Here is a 24,518-nt window from a genome sequence, read left to right as displayed (position 1 = left end):
CATACCATGGAACTCGACAAACATATAATCTATTTGACAGTATCTGTTCAATCTAATAGAATTTATAAGGGTGGCGAAAAATCGTACGTCCTAAAAAATGATGTGTGTGTTGGACTGGCTTAAGACCTATCTTTTCCATGAATATTATTCTCATGAATCATAAGCCACAAGTATTTCGTATTCGCCTTCTTATCACGGCACTGCTCCCTTCTGGATCTTCATCTGAATCCATGTATAATTCCAATGTTCAAATGCTTCTCCAGATAAATCCTGCTAGAACTCGTTTTCCATTCTACCTGTTATTTGAATATTGATGAGACGTTTACTCACTTTCACAAAACAATACGATTGTTTTTCAAATTTCTAATCAACATAATTTACAGAGATTCTGGTTCGCAACAATCGAAGAGCATGAAAAAATAGTGTATACTATTTACTGCAGGCTTCTTGCTTGTAGATCATTTCTTTTATGATCAGATTTAGATATCACTTGTATACGATTGAGCCATTAAGATTTAATTCAATGTATCAAATATTCAATTGAATTAAAACTGATAAGAAAGGCCAATTGAATAAGGAATTATTTGCCCTATTGGTTCCAAAAAATGTACTTGGCTATTGCATGTCTTTCTAAAGGTGCGTACAGATTTACGCGCCGCGAACATGAGCAATTCACCTTTAATCAGCTGATGCCAAGCTTTTTATATCTGTATCTTACCGTTTCTGTAAAAATACAGATATAATCAGCTGATTAAAAGTGAATTGCTCATGTTCGCGGGGCGTATATCTGTACGCACCTTTAGATTTAATTTTTCCAGCGGTAGTAACTGGGAGTTTATTTCCACGAATAGGGGAACTCATCAATATTTTGCGTAAGATGGGTACAAATTTTAAATAAACAACTTATTGTTAAAATTTATTATTTTTTAAGTGACAGAATAATGATAATGCATCCGTTAAATAAATGAGATAAAATGCCTCATGCAATAGTCACAGTCATGTTGAGATGCTCTCATAATCTATATATATATATACAGGGTGTTTCAGAAGTAGTGTCGAGAATTTTAGGGTATTGTACCTGGATGCTAGGAGACTACAAATGTCATATTTGAAGTGTCCAAAACTCAGCGGTTATCCTTATAGCTGCCATTTTGTTTTTTTCACTTAAAAATTTTTATCTCAAGAACGGAATGTTGTATTGATCTGAAATTTGGCATGAATATTTATGCTATAAAGACTCAACTATAAAAAACAAAAAAAATTTTTTTCGTTGAAATTTTTCAAAATGGCGGCCATTTTAAATTTTTGATGGCGAATATCTCGAAAACCGTCCATTTTACAGAAAATTTACGAGAGACAAAAAAGTTAGCAAATTTTTTCACAATTCCAATGATACCTAATTTATCAAGATTGGTCGAAGAATAACAGAGAAATTAATTTTTTTCGTACTGCATGCATGACCACTTTTCACCATTTAAAGATCAATATTAATTTTTTTTATAATTTCATGAAAACCGTTCTTATTACAGAAATATACAAGAATAACTTTCCTCCGAATTTTATTTTACATTGAAAAATATTAATTTCACTCAAATCGGTTCACTGATACTAATGCAGCAATTGCTCAAAATGCCGTCCTTCAACTTGATTACACAGTCTGCACCTTTCAATCATGGACCGTCGAACTGCTATAAAAGCATTTTCATCATCTTGAATGGCACCTGCTGCAGCAACCACTCTTGCCACAAGGTCTTCTTCGTTTTCTACTGGCGTGCTGTAAACAAGGTCTTTCATATGGCCCCAGAAAAAAAAATCTAAAGGTTTGAGGTCAGGTGAACGTGCGGGCCACGGTACTGGTCCACCCCGCCCAATCCACCGCTGACGATAGGTCATGTTCAGAAAGTCCGTAACAACATTTCTGAAATGAGCAGGGGCACCATCATGTTGGAACCAAATATTATATCTGTTTGCAAGAGGCACATCTTCCAAAATTTCTGGTAGTATGTCTCTTAAAAAAGTAATGTACGTGGGAGAATTCAGACGATTAGGAAGAATGTATGGTCCAATCACGCGATTACCTAAGATACCCGTCCAAACATTCAGCGAAAATCTATGCTGATAACCACGCACTTTGACCTCATGAGGATTGTCTAAGGCCCAGACGTGACTGTTGCGAGAGTTGAAGATTCCTTCTCTTGTAAAGCTGGACTCATCGGTAAATAACACATTTTCTAGAAAATTTGGTTGGATAATGTCTTGCTGAAGAAACCAACGGGCACAGTTTACTCTTGGCTCATAGTCGCGTTCAACCAATGAGTGAACTTTTTGAAAGCGGAAGGGGTGAAGTCTTTCCTTGTTTAGTACACGCCACACAGAAGAAGCACTTGAATTGATTTGCTTTGCAACTGCTCTCGTACTCGTTCCTGGATTGAAATCGAATTTCTGCAATACTTCCTCTTCAAAAGCAACATTTCGAACTGCTCGAGGCCTACCAGCAATTACCCTGTTCCGTTCAAATGAACCAACTTCTCTCAGCCGATTGTGAGTTCTTGTGAACACCTTGTCGGAAGGGAGACGGCGGTTTGGAAATGCAGCTGCATACATTCTTCTTGCTTCGGTCGCATTGCCAAGAGCTGCTCCATACATGAAGTGAATATCGGTGTACTCCAGCGAACTAAATTCCATACAATAATTAAATATTTGTGTAGAAGCAACGTAAGAAAATATTGAAACTGGAAATTTAAGATAGAAATAAGACCTAGGAAACGTGAGACTAAGAAATAGGAAGCACTACATCTGGTTCTTTACTTTTAATGAAACAACAATACTTTTACAAGACAAACATTATCATCTGAAAACCATTGTAAACTCATCTGTTTGCCCATATGGAGCCATACCGAGTTTCAAAGCTTCATCTTAAATACATCTGGAATTAAAAAATTAATATTGATCTTTAAATGGTGAAAAGTGGTCATGCATGCAGTACGAAAAAAATTAATTTCTCTGTTATTCTTCGACCAATCTTAATAAATTAGGTATCATTGGAATCGTGAAAAAATTTGCTAACTTTTTTGTCTCTCGTAAATTTTCTGTAAAATGGACGGTTTTCGAGATATTCGCCATCAAAAATTTAAAATGGCCGCCATTTTGAAAAATTTCAACGAAAAATTTTTTTTATATTTTTTATAGTTGAGTCTTTATAGCATAAATATTCATGCCAAATTTCAGATCAATACAACATTTCGTTCTTGAGATAAAAATTTTTAAGTGAAAAAAACAAAATGGCAGCTATAAGGATAACCGCTGAGTTTTGGACACTTCAAATATGACATTTGTAGTCTCCTAGCATCCAGGTACAATACCCTAAAATTCTCGACACTACTTCTGAAACACCCTGTATATATATATATATATATATATATATATAAATGAACGTCTGTTTGTGTGTTTGTTTGTTCCCTATAGACTCGAAAACTACTTGACAGAACGGCATGAAACTTTGGGAATATGTTGTGTGAATATTGGGGATGGTTTCTGACCAGAAATTTTGATAGGGGTGCTAATATTAATTATAATTATATTAATCCATTTTACAGACCTATGTTTTCGAATTGCGGCTAACGTAGAACGGGAATATGATCATGATTGAAGATCATGTTGTGATGATATGATTTAGCATCTAAACTTACCAGCTGTAATAAAAACGTCATTCTGTGATAAAATTGTTTACTGGTATTAAACGGTAGTATTAAGCACATAGGAAGTCCGTATTGAGATATAAATGGAACTATCGATTGTCAGATAAATTTCACGATTCACCAAATAAAGTCAAGTCAAGACATGAGATACATTGACTTTTTTGGCGGTACGAAGTTCGCCGGGTGAGCTAGTATGCTAATCTATATAATAAGAGAGAGTAGGGTTGCGTTAGTTTGTGTGTTCGTTTGTTCGCATCTAAACATGTCAACTTGTGGATTGCATACCGGGAAAACGGGAATGATTTAGATCTCCAAATTTTGAACATAGATTCTAAAAATATCCATCTCGTGCACCTGGAAGCCCAAATTTCAATTGTCCTTCTAGATTTTTCAGAATTAATGTTCAAACTTCATTAATAGTACATACAATTTTATAAAAAAATCACCAAATCATATGGTCGGAATTAGAAAAGGAACATCTGTTTCTAGTATAATATATTTCATATCGATTACAAAGCATATCTTATCAACCAGTCTATCTAGTGAATTTGGTCATCCTGGAAACGGTTGATCCTGCTCTAAAATGTTTAAAACATGATCTTCTGTTCTATAGATAATTATTGAAATACATACAGGCTCTCTATCACAAGACTTCTAAAATTTATTCATATGGTTCAATTATTTTGAAGATAAGATTCCAACTAGATGTGTTCAAAGTGTTTCTCAATTCACAGGATTTCTAAAATTCATGAGACTCATCAGTTCAGGATGGGTACCCACCAGCTCAAACAATGTTGCGGTATGATATTTTCTAGAAAAAGTGTCTGCCCACTGGAACAAGACTATAATTTGTTGTCAGACGCCAGAATATTGGTAACGGAATCGTCTGTCGGTCTCGACAGAAATAATTAGAGCAGCAACCAGTCTGGTCACTTTTTCCAATTCCAGCTCTGGTCATGAATTAGCCTCACACTTGACCTCTAACAGTGACGTCATTAAATTCTCTCAAAATAAAGGAACCGAGTAGTTGTTATCAGTTTACCGGAAAAGGTGTATCTACTTTCAATTTCGAATGTGTTGGTTCGTGGTACAATGTAATTCGTAATGCAATTGGTTCGTGATCAATGCAATCCGATGATTGAAGAAGGAAATGAAGAATATATGATTGTATTATGAAACAAGGAAAGGAAGATAATAGATAATAGGAAGATAAGGAGGATATAGGAGGAAATAGGAGGATAATAGAAAGGAAGATAATAGATAATAGAACAAGGAAAGAGAAATATATAATTTGATGCTGAAACAAAGAAAGTGAAATATATACTTCGAAGATGAAATTAATAAGGAAAGGAAAATAGTATATAATTCGATGATGGAACAAGGAAAGAGAAATATTTGCTCTGAAAACGTGAATTATGAAATAGGCTTTGATTTCGGATGGAAAAATTGGAAGTTGTATTTGACTGGCTGGCTGCTATGGCTTTGTATAAAATGAGCGATGCTATCCAGAAATTGTCAGTTTGTTGTAAGGGTAAGCATTCCTGACCGGCAATTAGGAGGTACTGGGTTCGATTCTCGGGCTGACAAATAATTTTTGTATAGTAGCGCTTATCGAATTTCCATCTAGCTGTTTACCCTGTTGTCAATATTTGCAGTAGCAGAAGTCTTCGGGGTGATTTACAGCATTTTATTGGGATTTTCGTTCAATAATAATCAAAGTTTTGATTTCTTGATTATGTTATCTCTTCTATCATAGGAAAATGATATCATCAATGTATTATACGTGTGTTATACATGTATGACACTTCTCTCCTCCTTTTAACTTCTAAACATCTGGATTTTTGCAGAAGTCTCCGCACACTTTGTTAGTCACAACAAGTGTTATGCCGTGTTTACACCAGAGCTACTAACAAAATTCTAATAACTTAATCCTTATAGATTCTATTAGATTGAACGGAACTTGACAAACACATATGATCATCATGTGTATGATAACTTGAATTCAATCTAATAGAATCTATAGGGATTAAGTTATTAACATTTTGTTAATAACTTTGGTGTGAACGCAGCTTTAGCTATATGATAACTCAGAACACTTTGCTATAGTGAGGTTCACGTTATAATGGCAGGGAAGAAAGACAGCAGAACAATTTTGCCTATCCTCTCTCTTGTCAATGCCTTCTATAGACGGTAGCTGATACAGGTTTCTTGATGTATTAACTGTTCATTCTAGTTTGAAATAATCAATTATATTCTATTGAGCAAGAAATTATATTTTTAAATAATTTCATTATTAATATGAAATATTTTGTCAATCATTTATTAATTCTACATTGTTGAAAGATGATCTGGCAATAGAGCAAAGCGAGAAAGAGATAGCGCTATCCGCTTTGTTGAATGATAGACTAGGACAGCAATACCATTGCTAAACAAACACTGTTATTATAACGTGGACCTTACTATAGCAATGCTTCATGCCTAGATGAAACCATCAGATTTGAACCATGCGAAGCTTTATTGCTATACCCATTATCATGAAAAAAAATGATTATGAAAAAATCACCATATTATTCTGATCATATTTAAAAAATTCTGTAAAAACTGATTTGTACACAGTCTAATATTGAATCATTTCAACATACTATCAATATTCAACAGTCGATTCTACATAATATACTGCCTCAAAAGAAATTCTATTCATCAAATGAAATTGGAGTTTTAAGAGAGAAATTGGGCAGAGAAAAGAGAAAAGTGTAGAAAAATAATCATTGTGCTTTATGCCACTCCCAAGAATATACAATGATTCAAATTTTAAACTTGATCATGCAGATTGTAAATAGCCTACTCTATCTTTTTGGGAAACAATCCTTGTTCACGCTAGGTTCAGATCTAGAAGATGATCATCTCTTATTCAATTTGTAAATTCCATCAATTTTAATAGCCTTGTCAATAATTTTAAATTCACTATTTTCGATCACAACCAAAACCAAAATCAGCACAATAAAAGGATCAAGTACTTTATTTAGATTGAATTTGAAATTGAGCTGCCAGTATCAGACTTATACAGATGTATCCTGGTACATTATTTGTGAATATAAACGAAATTCTGTGGAAGCTTATGAGCAGTTTTCGCATGTCTCACGATATGTATAGTTTCCTCCAGCTTCCACTTACTTGAAAGATGAAAGAGTATCATGAAATTATTATCATTATTCCGTAGAGATGGAGAGCCGAAAGAATCAACGTGAAATTGAACTTGGATGTGATCTGGAAAAAAAGGAAGAGTGGGAAGAAAGCTGGAAGAGATGTATGAGTGAGCGAGATGGGAAATAATATCGTAGGCCTCTTTGTTTCAAACTCCTTTGTGAAAAAGATCCAAGGAGTCACAGTTATCACGCACACTAGAGGAGAAAATTATTTATTCAATTAGAACAGCCAACAATACGTTGGAAAAGTGTATTAAATTATACTGTTGAACAAGTCGGTCCCGGGTGCCAAAAAATCAGTCGTTAGGTCATGTCAGAGGCCCTGAAATTGATCAGTTGCGACCTGAAAACTATGACACCAGACCTGAGCCAGCCAGGTCACACGATGTTATAATAGTGGATGATACCACATATTATTCTCATATTCTCTAAGTTATATTGTTCTATAGTATAATTTGTAGTCATACTCATCAATTTAGGATTATTTCAGCTAGAGCCGATTAATGTTTTGTACAGGATTTGAGTACGTACTCTGTTGAAATCTATCTATTTGTTATGGTAGCCTACGGTGAATAATTCAATTTAATCAATTGCAAACAATTGTAGTTGAATGATCGTATTACTATTGTTTGTCGCTAAGGGTGATGCCCACATGAGCTAGGCTTGTGCGTGGGTAATGAGACGGATGATTATAAATGGAACTACAGTTTTAGGTGGATTCCGAACCACCGAGAGCGATTTCACAACTCAGGAACCATAAATATATTCAGAGGAGTTGGCTCATGCGGTCACCTTCCAACGGGAGAAGCAGGCGCTAAGAAAAAGAGATTTATTTATTTACTATAGCTAGGAAATAAATCTACATAGGCCGCCTACGAAGTCAGTGAGAATTTTCCCTTGGGATCAGATGTCGTGTGTTGTCCTTAACAAGCAAAGCAATGACTTATTGACTCATTATCGAACATGTTGACATCCTGCCACGATGGGAAAGTTATCATGAAACGCAGGTGAAACTAAATAAATGACAGTGTAACTCCCAGCTTTTTCTCACACTACGATGTATAGTATTATGATTAAAAAGACACGTGTGAGTTATCTATTAGATGAAAAGCTGTAACATCTCATTTATTATGTCCTTTCTCCTTTTACACGCACGATGGAGTATGTCGCTTTCGATGTTGTATAAATGCATATAGGCCTATGAAATAAGTGGGAAGTGCAGTAAAAATTGAGAGCTGAGAATACAGTATAGTAGGAATAGAATCAAGTGAATTTATCGTCGCTCTATTCCCTTTGAATGATCAGTAATTATTCTAATCTAATGAATACAATTGGATCGCTATTCTTTATTAATCTTTCATATTAAGAGAGATACTTACATGCAGAAAGAAGATAAATAGTTCTATATCGAAACAGTGTGAGTCGGAACAGGCAAGAGCTTAAAACTTGAATGAAAGAAGAAGAAGTAGAAGAAGAAGAAAAGTAGAAGAAGTAAAAGAAGAAGAAGAAGTAGAAGAAGAAGTAGAAGAAGAAGAAGATTCAATAGATAGTTGGATAATTTTCATCCAGAAAGTATGTTTCCCTCATTCGAAAGACTGAGTCAATAAGTTTAGAACTGGAACTGGAGTTTACTATACTTCACGCTACTAAATTATCAATAAGCTATACAGGCTCACTTGATTTGATTATCCGTATATCCGCTTGTAAATACATATTTTGCTGATGATTACATAATGAACATTTAGCTTTTGTTTGATTGACTAGATGAACGATGTTAAGAGATGATTATGTCCTATAATTTCAGGTAGTTTTCGAACCAACACCAAGCATTCATCTTGATTTAATCAATTAAAAATTGCAATTGGACCAATAATCCGAGTACATACATAGATATTGTTGCAGCTTAATAGGCCTACCAGATTAAAATTTAGGTAGTTGAGATTCACTATTCATTGTTATTGTGTGGCTTTATTTCTATACAAATATCAAATTTCAATGAAACTGATAATAATAATAATAATAATAATAATAATAATAATAATAATAATAATAATAATAATAATAATAATAATAATAATAATAATAAATAATAATAATAATAATAATATAATAATAATAATAATAATCGTATGGCTTTTATTGGTTAGGAGTTCCTGACGGAAGATCCACCTCGTCTGAATATATCATTTGAGCCGTCAATGGGCCTTACGAATGTCATACTTCAGCCGGGACCGACAGTCACGAAACTGATGAATTCTACTGATGAAATCAACTCATGAACTACTTTTTCTTGCTCTCTCTTTGAAAGAGCAGAGAGTTTCGAATATCGGAAACCTAACTCGCTCAGAGAGTGAGTTGAACTTATTGAGCAAGTGATTGAGTTTAGATGAAACGAACTTCTACACACATGCCTAATGTATTTCAGAAGAATCTTCTATTTTAGAATATTGTGAAACCATAATATATTATGATGGGGAGACGGGAGTTCCTGTGAGAGTAGTCTAGTATAAGATGGTATGTGAGAAACTTGATGACAACTCTTAGGAAATGGGAAAACAACGTTTTAAAATCGCTTCTATTCAATATAAATATCTACCACAATATCATCTTCACAACAATATGCAATTTAAATAAATATATATATCTATTAGATAGCCTACTGTACCGGTTTATAGATTCATATCTAATTCTACATTCCATCCACTTCCACGGATGAACTTAACTTTCATGGTTATTTTATAAATAAAAATAGTTGGTTTCTCAATTTCAAAAACTCTATGCAACGTGAGTTCTTTCATTCCATTTGACAGACTAATTGCCTGTGAGCAACTCAAAGTCAACTCTGAGACTCTGAGTTTGACTTTATCAAACAAACATACCCACATTCAAATAATGATACTTATCTATAATTTTTATCATTCTCTATAGATACTATGCCAGTTTTCAGATTCATATCTCTTAACCCACAGACAACCGTAGACATAGTCATTTATATCTGTGCTCCTAGAAGCATCGACCATAAGTCACCTTTCTGTATTTTATTTTTAACGAGATTCAGAGACGAGAACTGAACAAGCCAGGGTTATAACAACTTTTTTCTCTCATCCTTTGTCTTCTTCCCAATTATCTCCGAAAAAGTGGCACCGGTGATAGTGGAAGAAATAAAAGTGAACGTTTTCGGAGAGTGAACGCTCTTTCTCTTTCGGTCTTTTCTCTTTTTTGTCTCTGGATTGACCACCGCTGGACTCTCCTCCAGCTATAGCGATTAAAAAATACCGAAAACTCACTGAGAATCTTTTCAAATTAAACTGACAGCATTCCTTATAGATTAACATCAATGTATCCCACTCAATCAATACTGACAATTCAAAGTAAATCTATAAGCTGTCAGTTATCACTCATGAGTAACATCAATGCGTTCAATTGCAACAATACTGACAGTCTATAGTGAATCTTCGGTCGATGACCTAGAACTTGCGCTCATTGACTCATAAAATTATAGTTGACGCCGTGTCTTAAAAACACCAGCTGACCGACAATTATATGGAACGAGGAATCGAAATAATGTGTCATTAAAATATTTCATATCTGTGGTTGGAGATGGTAGTGTTTGAGCGTAACGAGAAAGTTGATTGAGATTTGATCGATTGATACTATGATATTTGGCTGTAATTGATAAGAAATGCGAATCAAATAGATCCATTAAAACTATGATCATGAACAAGTACTCATTGGAAAGTTTGCCATAATATTCTCTCAGTTTTCAGAGATGTTTTATTAGTAGTATTCAATTTCATGTCTGTCGTTCCGAACTATTTAATAATCAAGAATGAGAACACATTTGAAAGTCTGTCATAATATTTCTCTCACCTGCAGATGAATCCGGGTTTATCGATTCAAAATACATACTATTGATTCAATACTGGAGAACAAGAAGTACAGTACATAATTATTTGAAAGTCTGCTATAATATTATCCTTCTTTCTCTTTTCAAATTTGTTTTATTTATTTTGTGACCTGTAATTATTTAGGTTGAACAATTGAAACTGATAACTATGCAAATGAGCTTTAATGTATTGAATTCTATACTCTCGGGGTATAATCCAGCAGATGACTAATGATGTGTACAAAAATATACTAAACTAGCTGTCAGGATCGCTTCGCTCGCCATATCCGTCTAGCCAGGGGGCTCCGCCCCCTGGACCCCCGACTGGATCGTCCAAGAATGAGATCGGCAGGCTTGCTTCGCTCGCCTGCATTTTTCATTTGAGCATTTTTATCATATGTTAGGACGATCCAGTCGGGGGTCCAGACTAAACGTCTGACTAAACGGATATGGCGAGCGAAGCGAGCCTGCCGGCTAGTAATATAATATTCCCAGGAATAGCTCTGATTGAAGTGACGGTGCCCAATCAATTTTTCCGTGATAAATGCATTTCAATCTTCAACTTGGTGCCAACCTAACAAAGTCAACTCAACTTAATGCCAACCTGACAAAATTATTAATTTAGTTACCAGTTAACAACTGTTTCGAAGAGGTACTCTCTTTAGATTATAGTTCTATATTAACATATGGTATGGACATTTTTCAATTATAAATTAAGAGAATAAGAAGAACATACATGCTAAAAGACAAACTTTAAACCCTTAAAAACCACCCTTAGAGTTAAAATATTGCCAAAAGATTTCTTAGTGCGCCTCTAAAGGGCCAACTGAACATACCTACAAAATTTGAACGTTATTGGTCCGGTAGATTTTTAGTTCTGCGAGTGAGAGAGTGAGTCAGTCAGTCAGTCAGTGAGTGAGTGCCATTTCGCTTTTATATATATATAGATTAAAAGACATTGTCAAAAATACAGGAAGGAAATACAGTGAAAATAGGAAGGCTGACAATGTTCAGGTCGTTCAGTTCATCAAAGATTGACAATGGTGTAACAACCGAATCCGGCCTTTCTACTTTTAATAAAATCTGTGGTTTCGAGAATTTCTTGATATTTTTTTTTAATATGAATAATTACCACAATACTAACTTCTGAACTACACAAAAAGTACAAAAACATAGTTACCCGAAAAATACGTTTTAGGATAACATGGTTGATGATTCTACTACTGTATTTACCAGAAGATTTTGATGATGCATCATTTATATATCTGTTATGCATTCTGGTCTATTCGAATAAACTAATGTGATGCTTTCCCCATGACATTCAATCTCTCTCATAGTTTGTGATTGGTTGAAATCTCTCACTCCCCCCCCAAAGCTGCCGCCATTACAACAATATCGCCAATCCCTCATTGGTTGGCTTGTGTTTGCTTGAATTCTCCATTTCTCAACTCTCATAACGCAATCGCTACTCTCTCATTGGTTGACTTGTGATTGGTTAAATTCTCCCTTTGTGATGACGACTGAGTTGCTGCTCTCTTATTGGATAGCTTGTGATTGATTTAAATTCTCTGTTACTTCAGGGCATGATATCCATTTTCCTGGTGGAGAAGAATGGGAGAATGGTTCATAACTAGATCGTAGTTCAGTTTCCAAGCATTACAATGATGATTTTTTTGGCAATTTGACAGATTCCTTATTTTATCCAGTCTACTACAACCTTTGACCGCTCGTAAAAATCTCATTCCAGCAACTTGTATACGAGATTCAGTTTGTCTGTTCAAAACCCATGCCTCGCTACCGTATGTTATTAACGGTAAGGAATGACAACATAAGAACTGAATTGAATGTAGAACCGCTATTGGATATTCTGAAGAAATATCAGGAAAATTGGTCTACTCATTTATTCAGAATGCCATCCAATAGGCTGCCAATATTAGCATGGGAGTACAAACCCGAAGGAAAGCAAGGCATAGGAAGACCAAGGAAGAAATGGATGCCGGTACAGGCCAATAGAGCCTAATCCTTGTAAGAAGATGATGATGATTATGAATTTGACAGATGACTTTCGAATCTTCCATAAACGATACCCGTTCACGTAGGCCTACACTCAACAACTTATTTCCAGTCTATTCAAACATAAACTAGCCAATTTCTACTATTGAGTTGAATATCATTCAATTAAGCTACATTATCTTGTTACAATTTCTTTAAACTTGAACTTTTAATTTTGTCGGCCGGGTTGTCTAGTGGTAAAGAGCGTTACAAACTCCGTTCTGCTAGCACCGTCTAGATCGTGGGTTCGAATCCCGCCGATGACATGGATGTTTGATCATCTCATAAACTCACCAACGCACTTCCCATTAGCAAAAGGCTCTTGCAGGCTCATGTGGGGATCATCCGCAATAAATGATTTAAAAATGTAGTATAGTTTCGATTTTCCTAATCAAAAGAAATTCTTGAGTCATGCTCTGTTACCCCCAAGACAAAATAATTGGTAAGAGGCTTTGTGAGCTTCGTGGTAAACTACTGTCTTCAAGTCTGGTAATATATAAATAGTGTAATAAATATTTAAAAATGTGATACTAGGTACATGTGCAGAATACAGAAGCCTCAATATATAACTCAGCACATAATTTACTTATGCCTCAATCAGAGAGAATAGAATATCGAGCTATTTCTTGTCTATTCCCTAAGAAGCTGTAACATAATATAGTTCCATTCTCTCTGGCCTCAACTTCTGGGAACCTGGCCATAAGCCATAACCCATGAGGAGAGGATGAGCTAAAGTTTTATATTACCATTAAGAATAGTAGATAAATTCATTTTGACAGAATCATTTTATATGGAAATGACACTTAATAAATGAAATAGGGATGAGAAAACTCATCATGATTAAGCAGTGTCTCAATAGATAATGGCGATCAAAATATTATAAACATTCATGATTTTTATTTTGAATTTCAGATTCAACACTCGAAGATCTACTCAGACCACCGACCAATGAGGAGCACTGTAGCAATCCGGTGTGAGGCAATGCAGCATTCTGTCTGAAGCACCAATCACGAGGCAGAACGGCTTCGAGGCCAGCCGAGTGATGCATCGGCGCTGCAAGTCACCTGATGCCAGCTGCAGCCAACACCTGGGACGAGCAGCTGAATTCACCCGCTGTATCAGCTGCAGCAGCTGACAATCAGCTGACAAACAGCTGTTGACAACCAGCTGACAATCAGCTGTTGTCGACGACTAAAAGATGCCATGGCCAGTCTCGTTTGGCAATCCCCTCTCCCTAGTTTTGATTCTGCTCTTCGTACAAGGTAAGTGAATCAATATTGAAGTAAAATAAATGTGTCGATTTGATAAATAGTTAAAATAATAGGTAAACTGATAGATAATAATATATAGGTAGGCCTACTATAGTTAATATTGATTGGTAAACTAATCAATTGAAGTAAAATAAATGGGTCAATTGAATAAACAAGGTAATCGATGGTTATAAATCCAGTCAATTGAAATAAAATAGATGGGTCGATTGAATAAATAGGTAAACTGATGGATAATAATGTAGGCCCAATATAGGTAGTCTAATATTGATTGGTAAACTAATCAATTGAAGTAAAATAAATAGGTCGGTTGAATAAACAAGGTAATCAATGTTAATAAATCCAATCAATTGAAGTAAAATAAATGGGTTGATTGAATCAAGACTTCCTATATACCGGACCTGCGCCTGCAAAAAAAAAAAAAAAAAAAAAAAATGGCCGCCGTATATGGTGGCTGGCATTGATATTTTAAAGGGGAACTAGACGAACTGAGATTTCGACAAACTGAGACGCTCTCTAACAGCTGATTAGTGATTTTTCTCATTAGGAATTTCTATAAGACCACCACATAGGGCGGCCATTTTTTTTTTGGAGGCGCAGGTCCGGTATATAGGAAGTCCTGATTCAATCGACCCATTTATTTTACCTCAATTGATTGGATTCATTAACATTGATTACCTTGTTTATTCAATTGACCCATTTATTTTACTTCAATTGATTAGTTTACCAATCAATATTCAGGTCCGGTAGTATATAGGAGGTCCTCATTGAATAGAGCTAGCAAACTTCTAATAAGATGATTTGAGTCAGCTGTATAATCTTATCAGTTGACGGACCTAGCATTTGCTTAAGAACTTTACGGAGACTTGAACTACGGAAGCATTCTTTATTAAGCAGGGAACCCACTATGCCGTCACCGTCAGGCACCGTCCAGCACCGACCGTCACCGTCAGTCGCCGCCTTCACCGTAATTTTTACGGTGATAACCCACTTGCCCGTTTGGTTAGCTCCATCAGAAACCGGAGCTAACCAGAAGAAAAGCATCAGTTGCAATGGAGAGTTCATCAGACGAGAAATTGCTAGTAATAGTCGCAGCATGTGCTGAAGAAGAAGAGATACAGAAACGGAGGAAGCATATCCACGAAATCTTCAGAAGAAGAAACGAATATGGTGAATTTCATCATTTGTTTGACGACTTGAAAAAAGACGATGCTAAGTTCTTTTTATATTTCCGCATGACTCCAAAGAAGTTCTACGAATTGCTCGAGCTACTGAAATTCCCAGTGAAACACAGTAACTTCCGTGAGGTCATTGGTCCTGAGGAGCGGCTGGCCTTAACACTGGAGTAAGTAACTGCTAACTTTTCCCGAGTCCCTGGGATCAAGACCTTTAATTTGAGCCCTTTCCCATCATCGTGTGATTTGTCAAACGGCCAAAACTTTGATTTCATAATTTCGCTTACAGAATAATATTTGTAAATAACTTACCTGACATGGTATCAAACTTTTCTGAGATTTCCTGCCAAGCATTATCTTTCTTCCTGTTGTCGTGATAACTATTATCACTAGTATTATACAGGAAGGGATACTCCCTAATAGCCTCTATCAACATTTCGTCCGTACTCATCGCTCACAGAACAAAGGCGCACTACAACAAAACACTGGCGATGTGACTTCTTTGATAGTTGAATGTCGACTGGAAGAATGATAAAAAATGGCTATCCGGCAAGATTGCCCCAAACAGCAATGGTGGCCGACGGTGACTGACGGACACGGTCGTAGCCGGTGACGGACGGGTATAGTGGGTTGCCGTTCGTTTTAAACAATGCAAAGCCATGTTGCCGGTACGCAACGGTGATGGCCGGTTCCGGACGGCGCCTGACGGTGACGGCATAGTGGGTACCCCTGCTTTATTCAATTGAATTTTGGCAATAGCTAGAACTGGAATTCAACTTCAACTGGAATTATCAATATTGCTAGCTCTCATCCAATCAACCAATTCATTTTAGAATTATTTTTCATTTATTTATATTTTTAGTGATCAATTTGAGTTATTTAGAAAATTTTGATTAATGAATTAACTTGGAATATCAAGGGCCGTATCTGTGAACGAGTTTTAAGAACGTGCTCAGCCAAACCCGCTTTGGGAGTCTATCAGAACCCGAATAAGATCCCGAATATCAGAATAAGACCCCGATGTGGGGTGTAGCTGTAGAAGACTAGGGCCCAGTTGCACAAAAGTCAGTTGAATTTCAATCGTGAATAAAATTGCCGCGAGAACCAATCAGAGAGGGCATTCTCGAAGAGAAGGCTTCTCTGATTGGTTATTTCGGCATTCAATCACGACTAAAGTTTAACAGGCTTTTGTGCAACCGGGGCCAAGTGTAGAAGATAAAATAATAACTCTAGATATCACATTCTCTGTAAGCATAGCAAGATAAACCAGGTTTCACATGCTCCAAAGACCAAGGATCCCGTTTGATTTGACGCATAGCAGGAGAGTCAAATCCTGCGAGACTGGAGATAATCACGTGATTGGGATCTATTGTGAACGGCGCATGCGTATAGCGACCGGGAAAGTGTATTTTCGTCATGCTTTTTTCACTCTCTTGCCATTAATATTAGTCTAATCCATTTATTCGGCTATTCTATGCAGCTGTGTAGTGGGAGAGCTCCTATTAACATGCTAATTTCTAATAATTGTTCACGTTCTGTTTCATAGGAATTAACCATCCAAAAAAACGACTGTTACTTTGACCGGTTGAAACGCGGGCGCAAACTATGTTCTCAATCCATTTTTTGACCGTTTCAATTTATCAATTTCAAGTTGGATGCTAGATGTAGCAGTCCTGGTGAGAAATACCTATATTATTAATTTAAACCTTTATTATGTTAGAAAAAATCGCTCATTAGTTTCTTAGACTGGATTGCAAAAAAACCTCTTTTCCAATATATTTTATAATTTTTTTAAAAGGGTCTGTGATCTGTGAGATAATAGATTCAATGTTGATATCATACAGGGACTTCTTTTTTGGTTGTGAACAGTCGAAGATCTATTTAGATAAATAGAGGTAAGCGAGATTTCTTTGTAAATTGAGGACTAACCCATCCTTTGTACTGATAATCAATCTTTCCTGTTTCAATTTTCAATTATTTGGAGAAGTCTATATGAGAATCAAATCCCCTTATTAGAAAATCAAGATGGTTCAACCCAAGATAGGTATTCTAGGTACATTGGTTCAACTTGTTCAAACAAATGGATAATTTTTTCAGTCGATTAGAAATGCATTATCTTATCAAATGATGTTATCACAAAAATGGGAGCAAATTCAAAGTTTGTCAAGGAATGTGCAGTCTTATGAATCGAGATTGTATCTATCGTGGATCGTGGATGTAGATACTATTTTAGGGTCGGTTTATGAGCTCCGGGTTATCTCTAGTCCAGGATTAATTATCGGTTTTTTCACTGCGGTCTGAAAATCGGCTTTATGAGCTCGGGTCTGACTAAGCCGAGGCATAAAAGACAATAATTAACGCAGTGAAATTAAAAAGTTAAAAAGTTGGGCTTATGATACAACCGACGGTTTAACCCGGGTCTAAAAGATAATCTCGGTGGGCTTATGAGCCAAAGTCCAAGCTTAAATCAGATAATATTCGGCAGGAAAATTATGTTTTCAGACTCCAACTTAGAAAATATTGTTTATAAGGTTTGTCAAGAAATTGGCAGCAATATTTATCGTTCTCATATCCTTATAAGATATGACATGATTTGAATTATCCAAGAATAATAAGAATGATCTTAAAATGATTGACTCCATTCTCATAACAATGATTTTGTCTCAACTATTCATTCTCATCATATTTCCTAGCTGCTAATTAGATTTTGGAGTTCAGAGGGATGAGATAGATATAAGCTTCATCATAGAACATTCATCTTTACACTATATATCATCCACATCTTTATTTGAGTGTTTCCATCCATTCTGATAGTGATCCATATATATTAATCCTCTTTATCGTATAGCCTACCAATATTCCAGCGTATTATTATTTGCCGGCTACATAGCCGAGTTGACTAAGACGTTGCAACCTTGAGGGCCGTTTCCACAATCAAAACTTAATCGAAATTGAATCAGCTGGTGGCTTAAACTCAAAATGAAACACGTTATAACAAACGAGACTTGATACGGATTCAATCCAGTTTAAAATGAAATTTAGTTTAAATTGTGACAGTGCAAACGGCACTTAGTGTGCAAAAGATATCTGGCCGAGGGTTCGAGTCCCGCTGAATCCCATCGAATAGGCATGAACGTTTGATCATCTCATAACTCATTTAAACAATAAGTAAATTATCAAAATGATAGAGAGAGGAAAAATAAGGTAACATTGTGCTATTTCTCTCCCAAATTTAGGTAACACATACTTAGAAATAGGCTACGTCTTGTTCTTCAATTCACAAAAATTTCAGTCCTCAAGTATTTTCACAAAGTAGATTCTCAAATTTAGATGCTTCAAAACTAAACATGAAAGAAATATTTCAAATTATTATGACTAAAAAAGGAAATATTCACATATTAAAAATATAATTTTGAAGAGTTACCGAAAAACAAACTTAATTCTTAACTCACCTTTCCACTTCCCGTTTTCCACGCACAAGTAAAAAGCTCATGTGGGCATCATCCGCAATAGAAAAAATGGATAAAAATAGCGTTTTTACTCTGTATGTAACAAAGGTAATAACATAGAATAGCTATAGGTTGTTTAATCTATTTTTACTCTAGTACATGGGTTTCCCATAGTTGAGTAGGTTAATTTACAATAGAATTAAATTCCATATTTTTTATAGACCTATTGTATTGTGTTTTAGATATTTTGTAATTTTTATGTTTTATTTGCTGCTTGTTTGTATTTTTTTAAAGGAAATAAATTTATTTATTTATAAGTAAGAGTAAATAGGTAATATGTAAAGATAAATAGGTGAAGGTAATCAGAGAGCTTCTGTACATTGAATACCGTACAAGACGCCACAGTGGAGTACTATTTCACGTTTATTGGTTTCCAACATCATCGCACCAATAACAGAACCGGTTACCGGTTCAGGTAATTTTTTATCTCAAACCAAAGAGAATAATCATATAGAAGTCTTGGTGAGTGTGTTGAAGGAAGCGGGCCAATTCTTTCGGCTCGATAGAGAGTGAAATCAGTTCCTTTTCTGATATATTATTGAGATTCACTATAATGTGTCAGCATTACTTATAAATAACATCGATGCTTCCCATTCTTAACCAATTATGACAGTTTAAAGTAAATCTGTCTCTATAAGTGTATACCGACAAAGGAAGCAACAGATACGTTTGTGGTTTCGAATGATTTCAATTAAAAATCCGTCGATAATCGGAAGCTAACAGATAGAAGAAAAAGAAGAAGAAGAAGAAGAAGAAGAAGAAGAACCAACATCCCTCTACACTAATCTTATCCAACTTGAATTCGAATGCGACCTCAGCTTTCTCCTGTCAAAAGCTCGAAAATAAGAACGCACGCAATGGAACTCGCTTCGGAGTCATTGCCAAAATATTCTCCAACGAATGGTGCGCAAAAAATTCGCGCACATTGTTCGGTGTATAGTGAAGAGTAGAAAGCTGGTAGGAGATTATTGTTCATATATGTGTTTTGCTCACGTATATGTACAGCTCATATATGTAGCGTGCGAATTTCATCCCGGTATTGACATGGGAGCTTGTGTTCAGTGTTTTTTTTTGCGATATGTACCAGAGACCCAGATGTCAGAGTCAACCTGAAACAAGTACCGTAAAGAGTAGCATTGAATGAAATGGAAACGTTATAATTCATTAATTTCGAACCTTTCAACACCTTTTTATCCAATAAATTTTGAAATTTGAAATTCTATCCTTTCGACACATATTATTATAGTGGGGTATCATTTATTAGAACTGAGTTTAGTATTAGCAACTTTTGTATGTATAATATAATAATTGAGTATATGTTTTGTCAATAAACTCCTCTGGTTGCAATTCATTGGCAATCAGAGAAATTATTATTATTATTATTATTTGAAAAAACTCCAAAGATACGCCCAAAATCTGCGTTTTTTCCTGCGTTTTCTCAGCTTTTGTCACGAAATTATTGGCAGAAAATGTTCAAATTTGGTACACAGGCTCAGCTGAGGTATAAAAATGTATTGAAAGTTAAGCTCCGCCTAAAATTAAGACGCCCTCACGCCCAAGATCGGCGGTTTTAAAGCGTTATTAGGCCTTCTCAAGAACTTATTGGCAGATGATGTTTGAATTTCGTACACAAGCTCAGCAAGGATCTTTATTCTTAAGAGGACTCACAATTACGCCAAAGATACGCCCATGATAGGCGGTTTTACTGCGTTTTCCCAGCGTTCCCTAGCGTTTTTTTCTATGTTTTCTCACATTTAGCAACAACTAATGAGAGAAAGAAGGGAGGCAGATGATACCGGAGTTCATCTAGGCCTAGTAGGCCTCATAGATCATATACATTGAACTAGTATAACACTATCCTAACTTTCAATATCACATCAATCTAGTTTGAAGGCTATCTCAGCTAATTTCAAAGTTGAAGTTTATTCAGTTGGCCTCAAATATTATCAAAGATCAGATTTGATTGATTGACCCGAAAGGAGAAATGTTGAGGTGAAAAGCTGATGACATGAAAGAAAAAGAACGAACGATTGACAGAGACTGACATTGTTTGATGGGACGTTTTTGCCAAGAAAGAGAAAGGGGCACTAGTCCATACTTCTCTCTTGTCTCACTCCTTCTCTCTCACTCCCACCGGATGCGGAAAATGCGGAAAACGAGTTTTTCTCATACGCACGCACACTCCTGCTCATGTCCTTCGTTCTACTGTTCGCCTTTCCTCGAGCAATGGAGGCCATGACTCGTATGGAAACCAGGGCTCAGATATGCGAAAAATCATTCAGGGCAAAATCTAATTCACGTAACCATTCTTCATTTGCCTTATATAATACGAGAAAAGATGAAAAAGTTCATTAACTTTTTTGTGAAATTTGTATGGACCGTTGGAAGATGATGAACGATTTCTGGTGCGGATTATATTTTCTAGTAATATTCTCGTATATTATCGTCTCGACAATCGTTTGAACTTCGACTAAAAAGCATCAACTTAGTAGCTACTCTTAATTCAACCACTTTGAATAAGAATGTATCTCCAAAACCCACCACTTTTATTTAACTCTATGCAGATTTAATGATGTACAGATTTAAATTTGCTCTCTAACACAGGTGTTTATTAGTGTTGATGAATTTCACAGGTACTGGAATTCTCAGTGTTGTTATGTAGGTGATGTTCAGGAAAATATATTATTTTTTACTTTTAACTGTTTCATCTATAAGATTTTTTCTTTCCCTATAATTTTGATGTTGTACTTATTGTGTAAATGAATAAAGAATATTCTATATTGAATGAAAACTACTTTGAATATTGTTACAACCTCTGATTTATTCAAACATTTTGAGGAACTAGTTTTGGTTATTATGCGTGGTCGAGATTAATAATGGTGTAACAACCGATACTAGTTCCTCACATCCTCACAATATTTTACAAAATCGGTGTTTTGTGACTGTTCCAAGTCGTCATTTCCATTCAATTATTGAAATTAATGCCAAAACTTCTCTGGTCCAGTGAAAGACTTTTCAATCTGATACGGTCTTCTATTAGTAAATTTTGAACGCATAGATATTACGCCCACATCGTTCAAAGTCACGGTCAGGCTAGCAAGTTTCAGAGTTCATGGAGCAAGAAAAAGGAACGAATAATATTAATAATAGAGAGTTTTGGTGGGACGAGTTCGTAGACACTTATTAACGCTGTTCCACTCCCTGGTCATTTTTAACAACCATGATAATATATGAGTATATCTATTCTGCAAACTTTCCAAATGGTTCTCTCTGATTGAATTCACTCATAAATCACATTCTGTGATATTCATATTCTCTTCTAGTAGAAATTTCAAAAAGTATGACCTTCATTTTCCTGCTACACTATTCGCCGCTTTGGCACAAATTTCCCTTTGTGGGTCAACAATAGATGAAATTTGCATGAAATGAAAAATAATATAAAAAATATTCGATTATAATAGACTATATATCCTGCACGTCATATTCAATGAACGTTTATCTATTGTCTTCTTCGATCTATTACTATTGGAGAAGAATATCGAGGGCCGTACAGTACTCATAACAGGTTTCAAGAACTGTCTTAACAATGCACGCTTTAGCTGTCCAGAAGCCAATAATTGGTAATTATCGATAGTCAATTATCAATCGCTCTGATTGGTTCACCAAAGCGTGTTTCTCTATAATGGACAGCTAAAAATCAGCAACTAGCTAAACTAATATTTGTATTTGTACTATCCTACAAGTTATAATAAATGCTAGTATATTATATTATTTTACTATGTTACACTGGAATCGCTTCCCGGTGATTGGGAACCCACCTAAAATTGTAGGTCCACTTATCTCTCATCATCATCTTTTAGGTTATATTACCTACACACAAGCCTGAAGCTCATAAGGGCATCATCCAAAGAATAAAATTAAAATATTGAAATGTATATAGGTCAGATCTTAAACAATTAATATTATGAGGATAGTATTTGTTGATACACAGTTATTCGTATTATGATAGTGTATTATTCGTACTAATATTGTAATATTCTCAATTTAGATAAAAAGAGTTAATAAGCAATGGAGTATAGTATCGATACTTTTCATTTTTGTAGACTGTACTATATTATATTGAATTCAGTAAAGAATTCCAAGGATAGTACATTATTTTGCCAAACAACAAAGTTGTTCTTATCTTGGTGATAATTTCATAAGTTAATCGTTCATATATTGATCCACAAGTATACCCGTTCAATTGCTACAAATCTCATTTAACACTGAAGGTGATGCCATGGATCATTTCATTGATAGTTAAAAGGAGCATTTTTTTGGACATCACCCTAGCTGGTGGTTGAATTAGCTGTAAATTAGAAGTAACTTTCTTGATCAAAGATTTTGGAATCCCTGACATTTCACCAAAACCCAGTTAGATAGTAAGCCTTCAATCAATGATAGAAGATGATCTTCGAGATAAAATCCCAGTCATAACCAAAAATAAGCGGTTGAGTGGATGACCCAATTACCTTCAATACTTTCAAACGACGTGTCGAGCAATTGAAGAAAGAGAAAAAAATGGCAAAGCAGTCACCCATCAGCTTCCAACGAGCTCTATACCAGAAATCTCCTTTCTAAATGCAAACGTTTTGCTGTAAAAATGGAATCTCAGTCTCATTAGCCAATAAAAAGAACGGCGGATTGAAACAATGGAAGAGTGGAGCTTAGAAGAGGATCTCATGACTCCAAAAACGCCGTTTCTTTCCTGTTAAAAGTTTAGCCTTGCTCGTGTTATCCTGTCTAGAAATCGTGGGAATTATTCTCTCCTTTCTTTCGCTCTTTCTTTCTTCCTTTCTTCCTATTTGGTGTTGCATGAGACTGTACCTCTTCATTGCATCTATTTTTGCAGCTCTATGCATACTATATGCACCTATTTTGCATCTAATTTCATACGGGTCAAGGTCAAAGTAAAAAGTATCCATTATTGAGAATTTTATTCTTATTACCTACCTACATCAAATTGAATCCAGTTTTTCAATTTGAGCTCAGAGTTTAGACTTTACATTCTTTAAAGTTCAGAGTTTAGACTTCAGAGTTTAGACTTTACATGCACCTATTTGTGCATCTAATTCCATAGAAGGTCGAGGTCGAAGTGAAAAGTCTCCATTATTGACAATTTTATTCTCATTACATAAAATTGAATCCAGTTCTTCAATTTAAGCTCAGAGTTTGGACTTTACATTCTGAAAATACAATTTATTGCAATGATGATTGAATGTCACTACATCTTTAATACTCTGTACCAAAAGTATAAAGGTTTCAAATTCTGAAATCTCATTATAAAACTTAAATATGAAACTCATTATTAATCACAAAATATTATTTAAGATGGAGTTATTTTTACACTTCTATGTAATATATATATATATATATATATTATATATATATATATATATATATATATATATATATATATATATAAGTCATATCTATGCTACTCAAATAGCATACATGGGAAATAAATAAATAAAAATATAAATCTCTGTATAGTACCCTTCTAAATTATTTTATCACAACATGTTTCGGACATTAATGCCGTTTCCAAGTCATTTATAAAGACTTGAAAATGGCATTAATGTCCGAAAAATGTTGTGACAAAATAATTCAAAAGGGTACTGAGATTTATATTTTTATTTATATTAAAAGAAGCCCTAAAGAAAAAGACAATGAAATGTACATTGG

The 24,518-nt window shown here is 35.1% G+C and overlaps 1 protein-coding gene across 1 annotated transcript in view; it reads left to right on the top strand.

Annotated features, from left to right (window-relative positions):
• The window catches only part of LOC111058004 (lipase member H-B), a 54,646-nt gene that overhangs the window by 8,925 nt on the left and 21,203 nt on the right, over window positions 1-24,518 (top strand). The window contains exon 2 of the mRNA XM_039429378.1: window positions 13,755-14,104. Within this exon, the coding sequence (XP_039285312.1) occupies window positions 14,041-14,104 (64 nt within the window). The 5' untranslated portion in view covers window positions 13,755-14,040. The remainder of the gene's footprint in view (window positions 1-13,754; window positions 14,105-24,518) is intronic.

The sequence above is a fragment of the Nilaparvata lugens genome, chromosome 5 (genome assembly GCF_014356525.2).
Source record: "Nilaparvata lugens isolate BPH chromosome 5, ASM1435652v1, whole genome shotgun sequence".
Taxonomy (NCBI): domain Eukaryota; kingdom Metazoa; phylum Arthropoda; class Insecta; order Hemiptera; family Delphacidae; genus Nilaparvata; species Nilaparvata lugens.
Note: the sequence above shows the minus strand (reverse complement) of the source record. Positions and strands in the feature narration are given on the sequence as shown.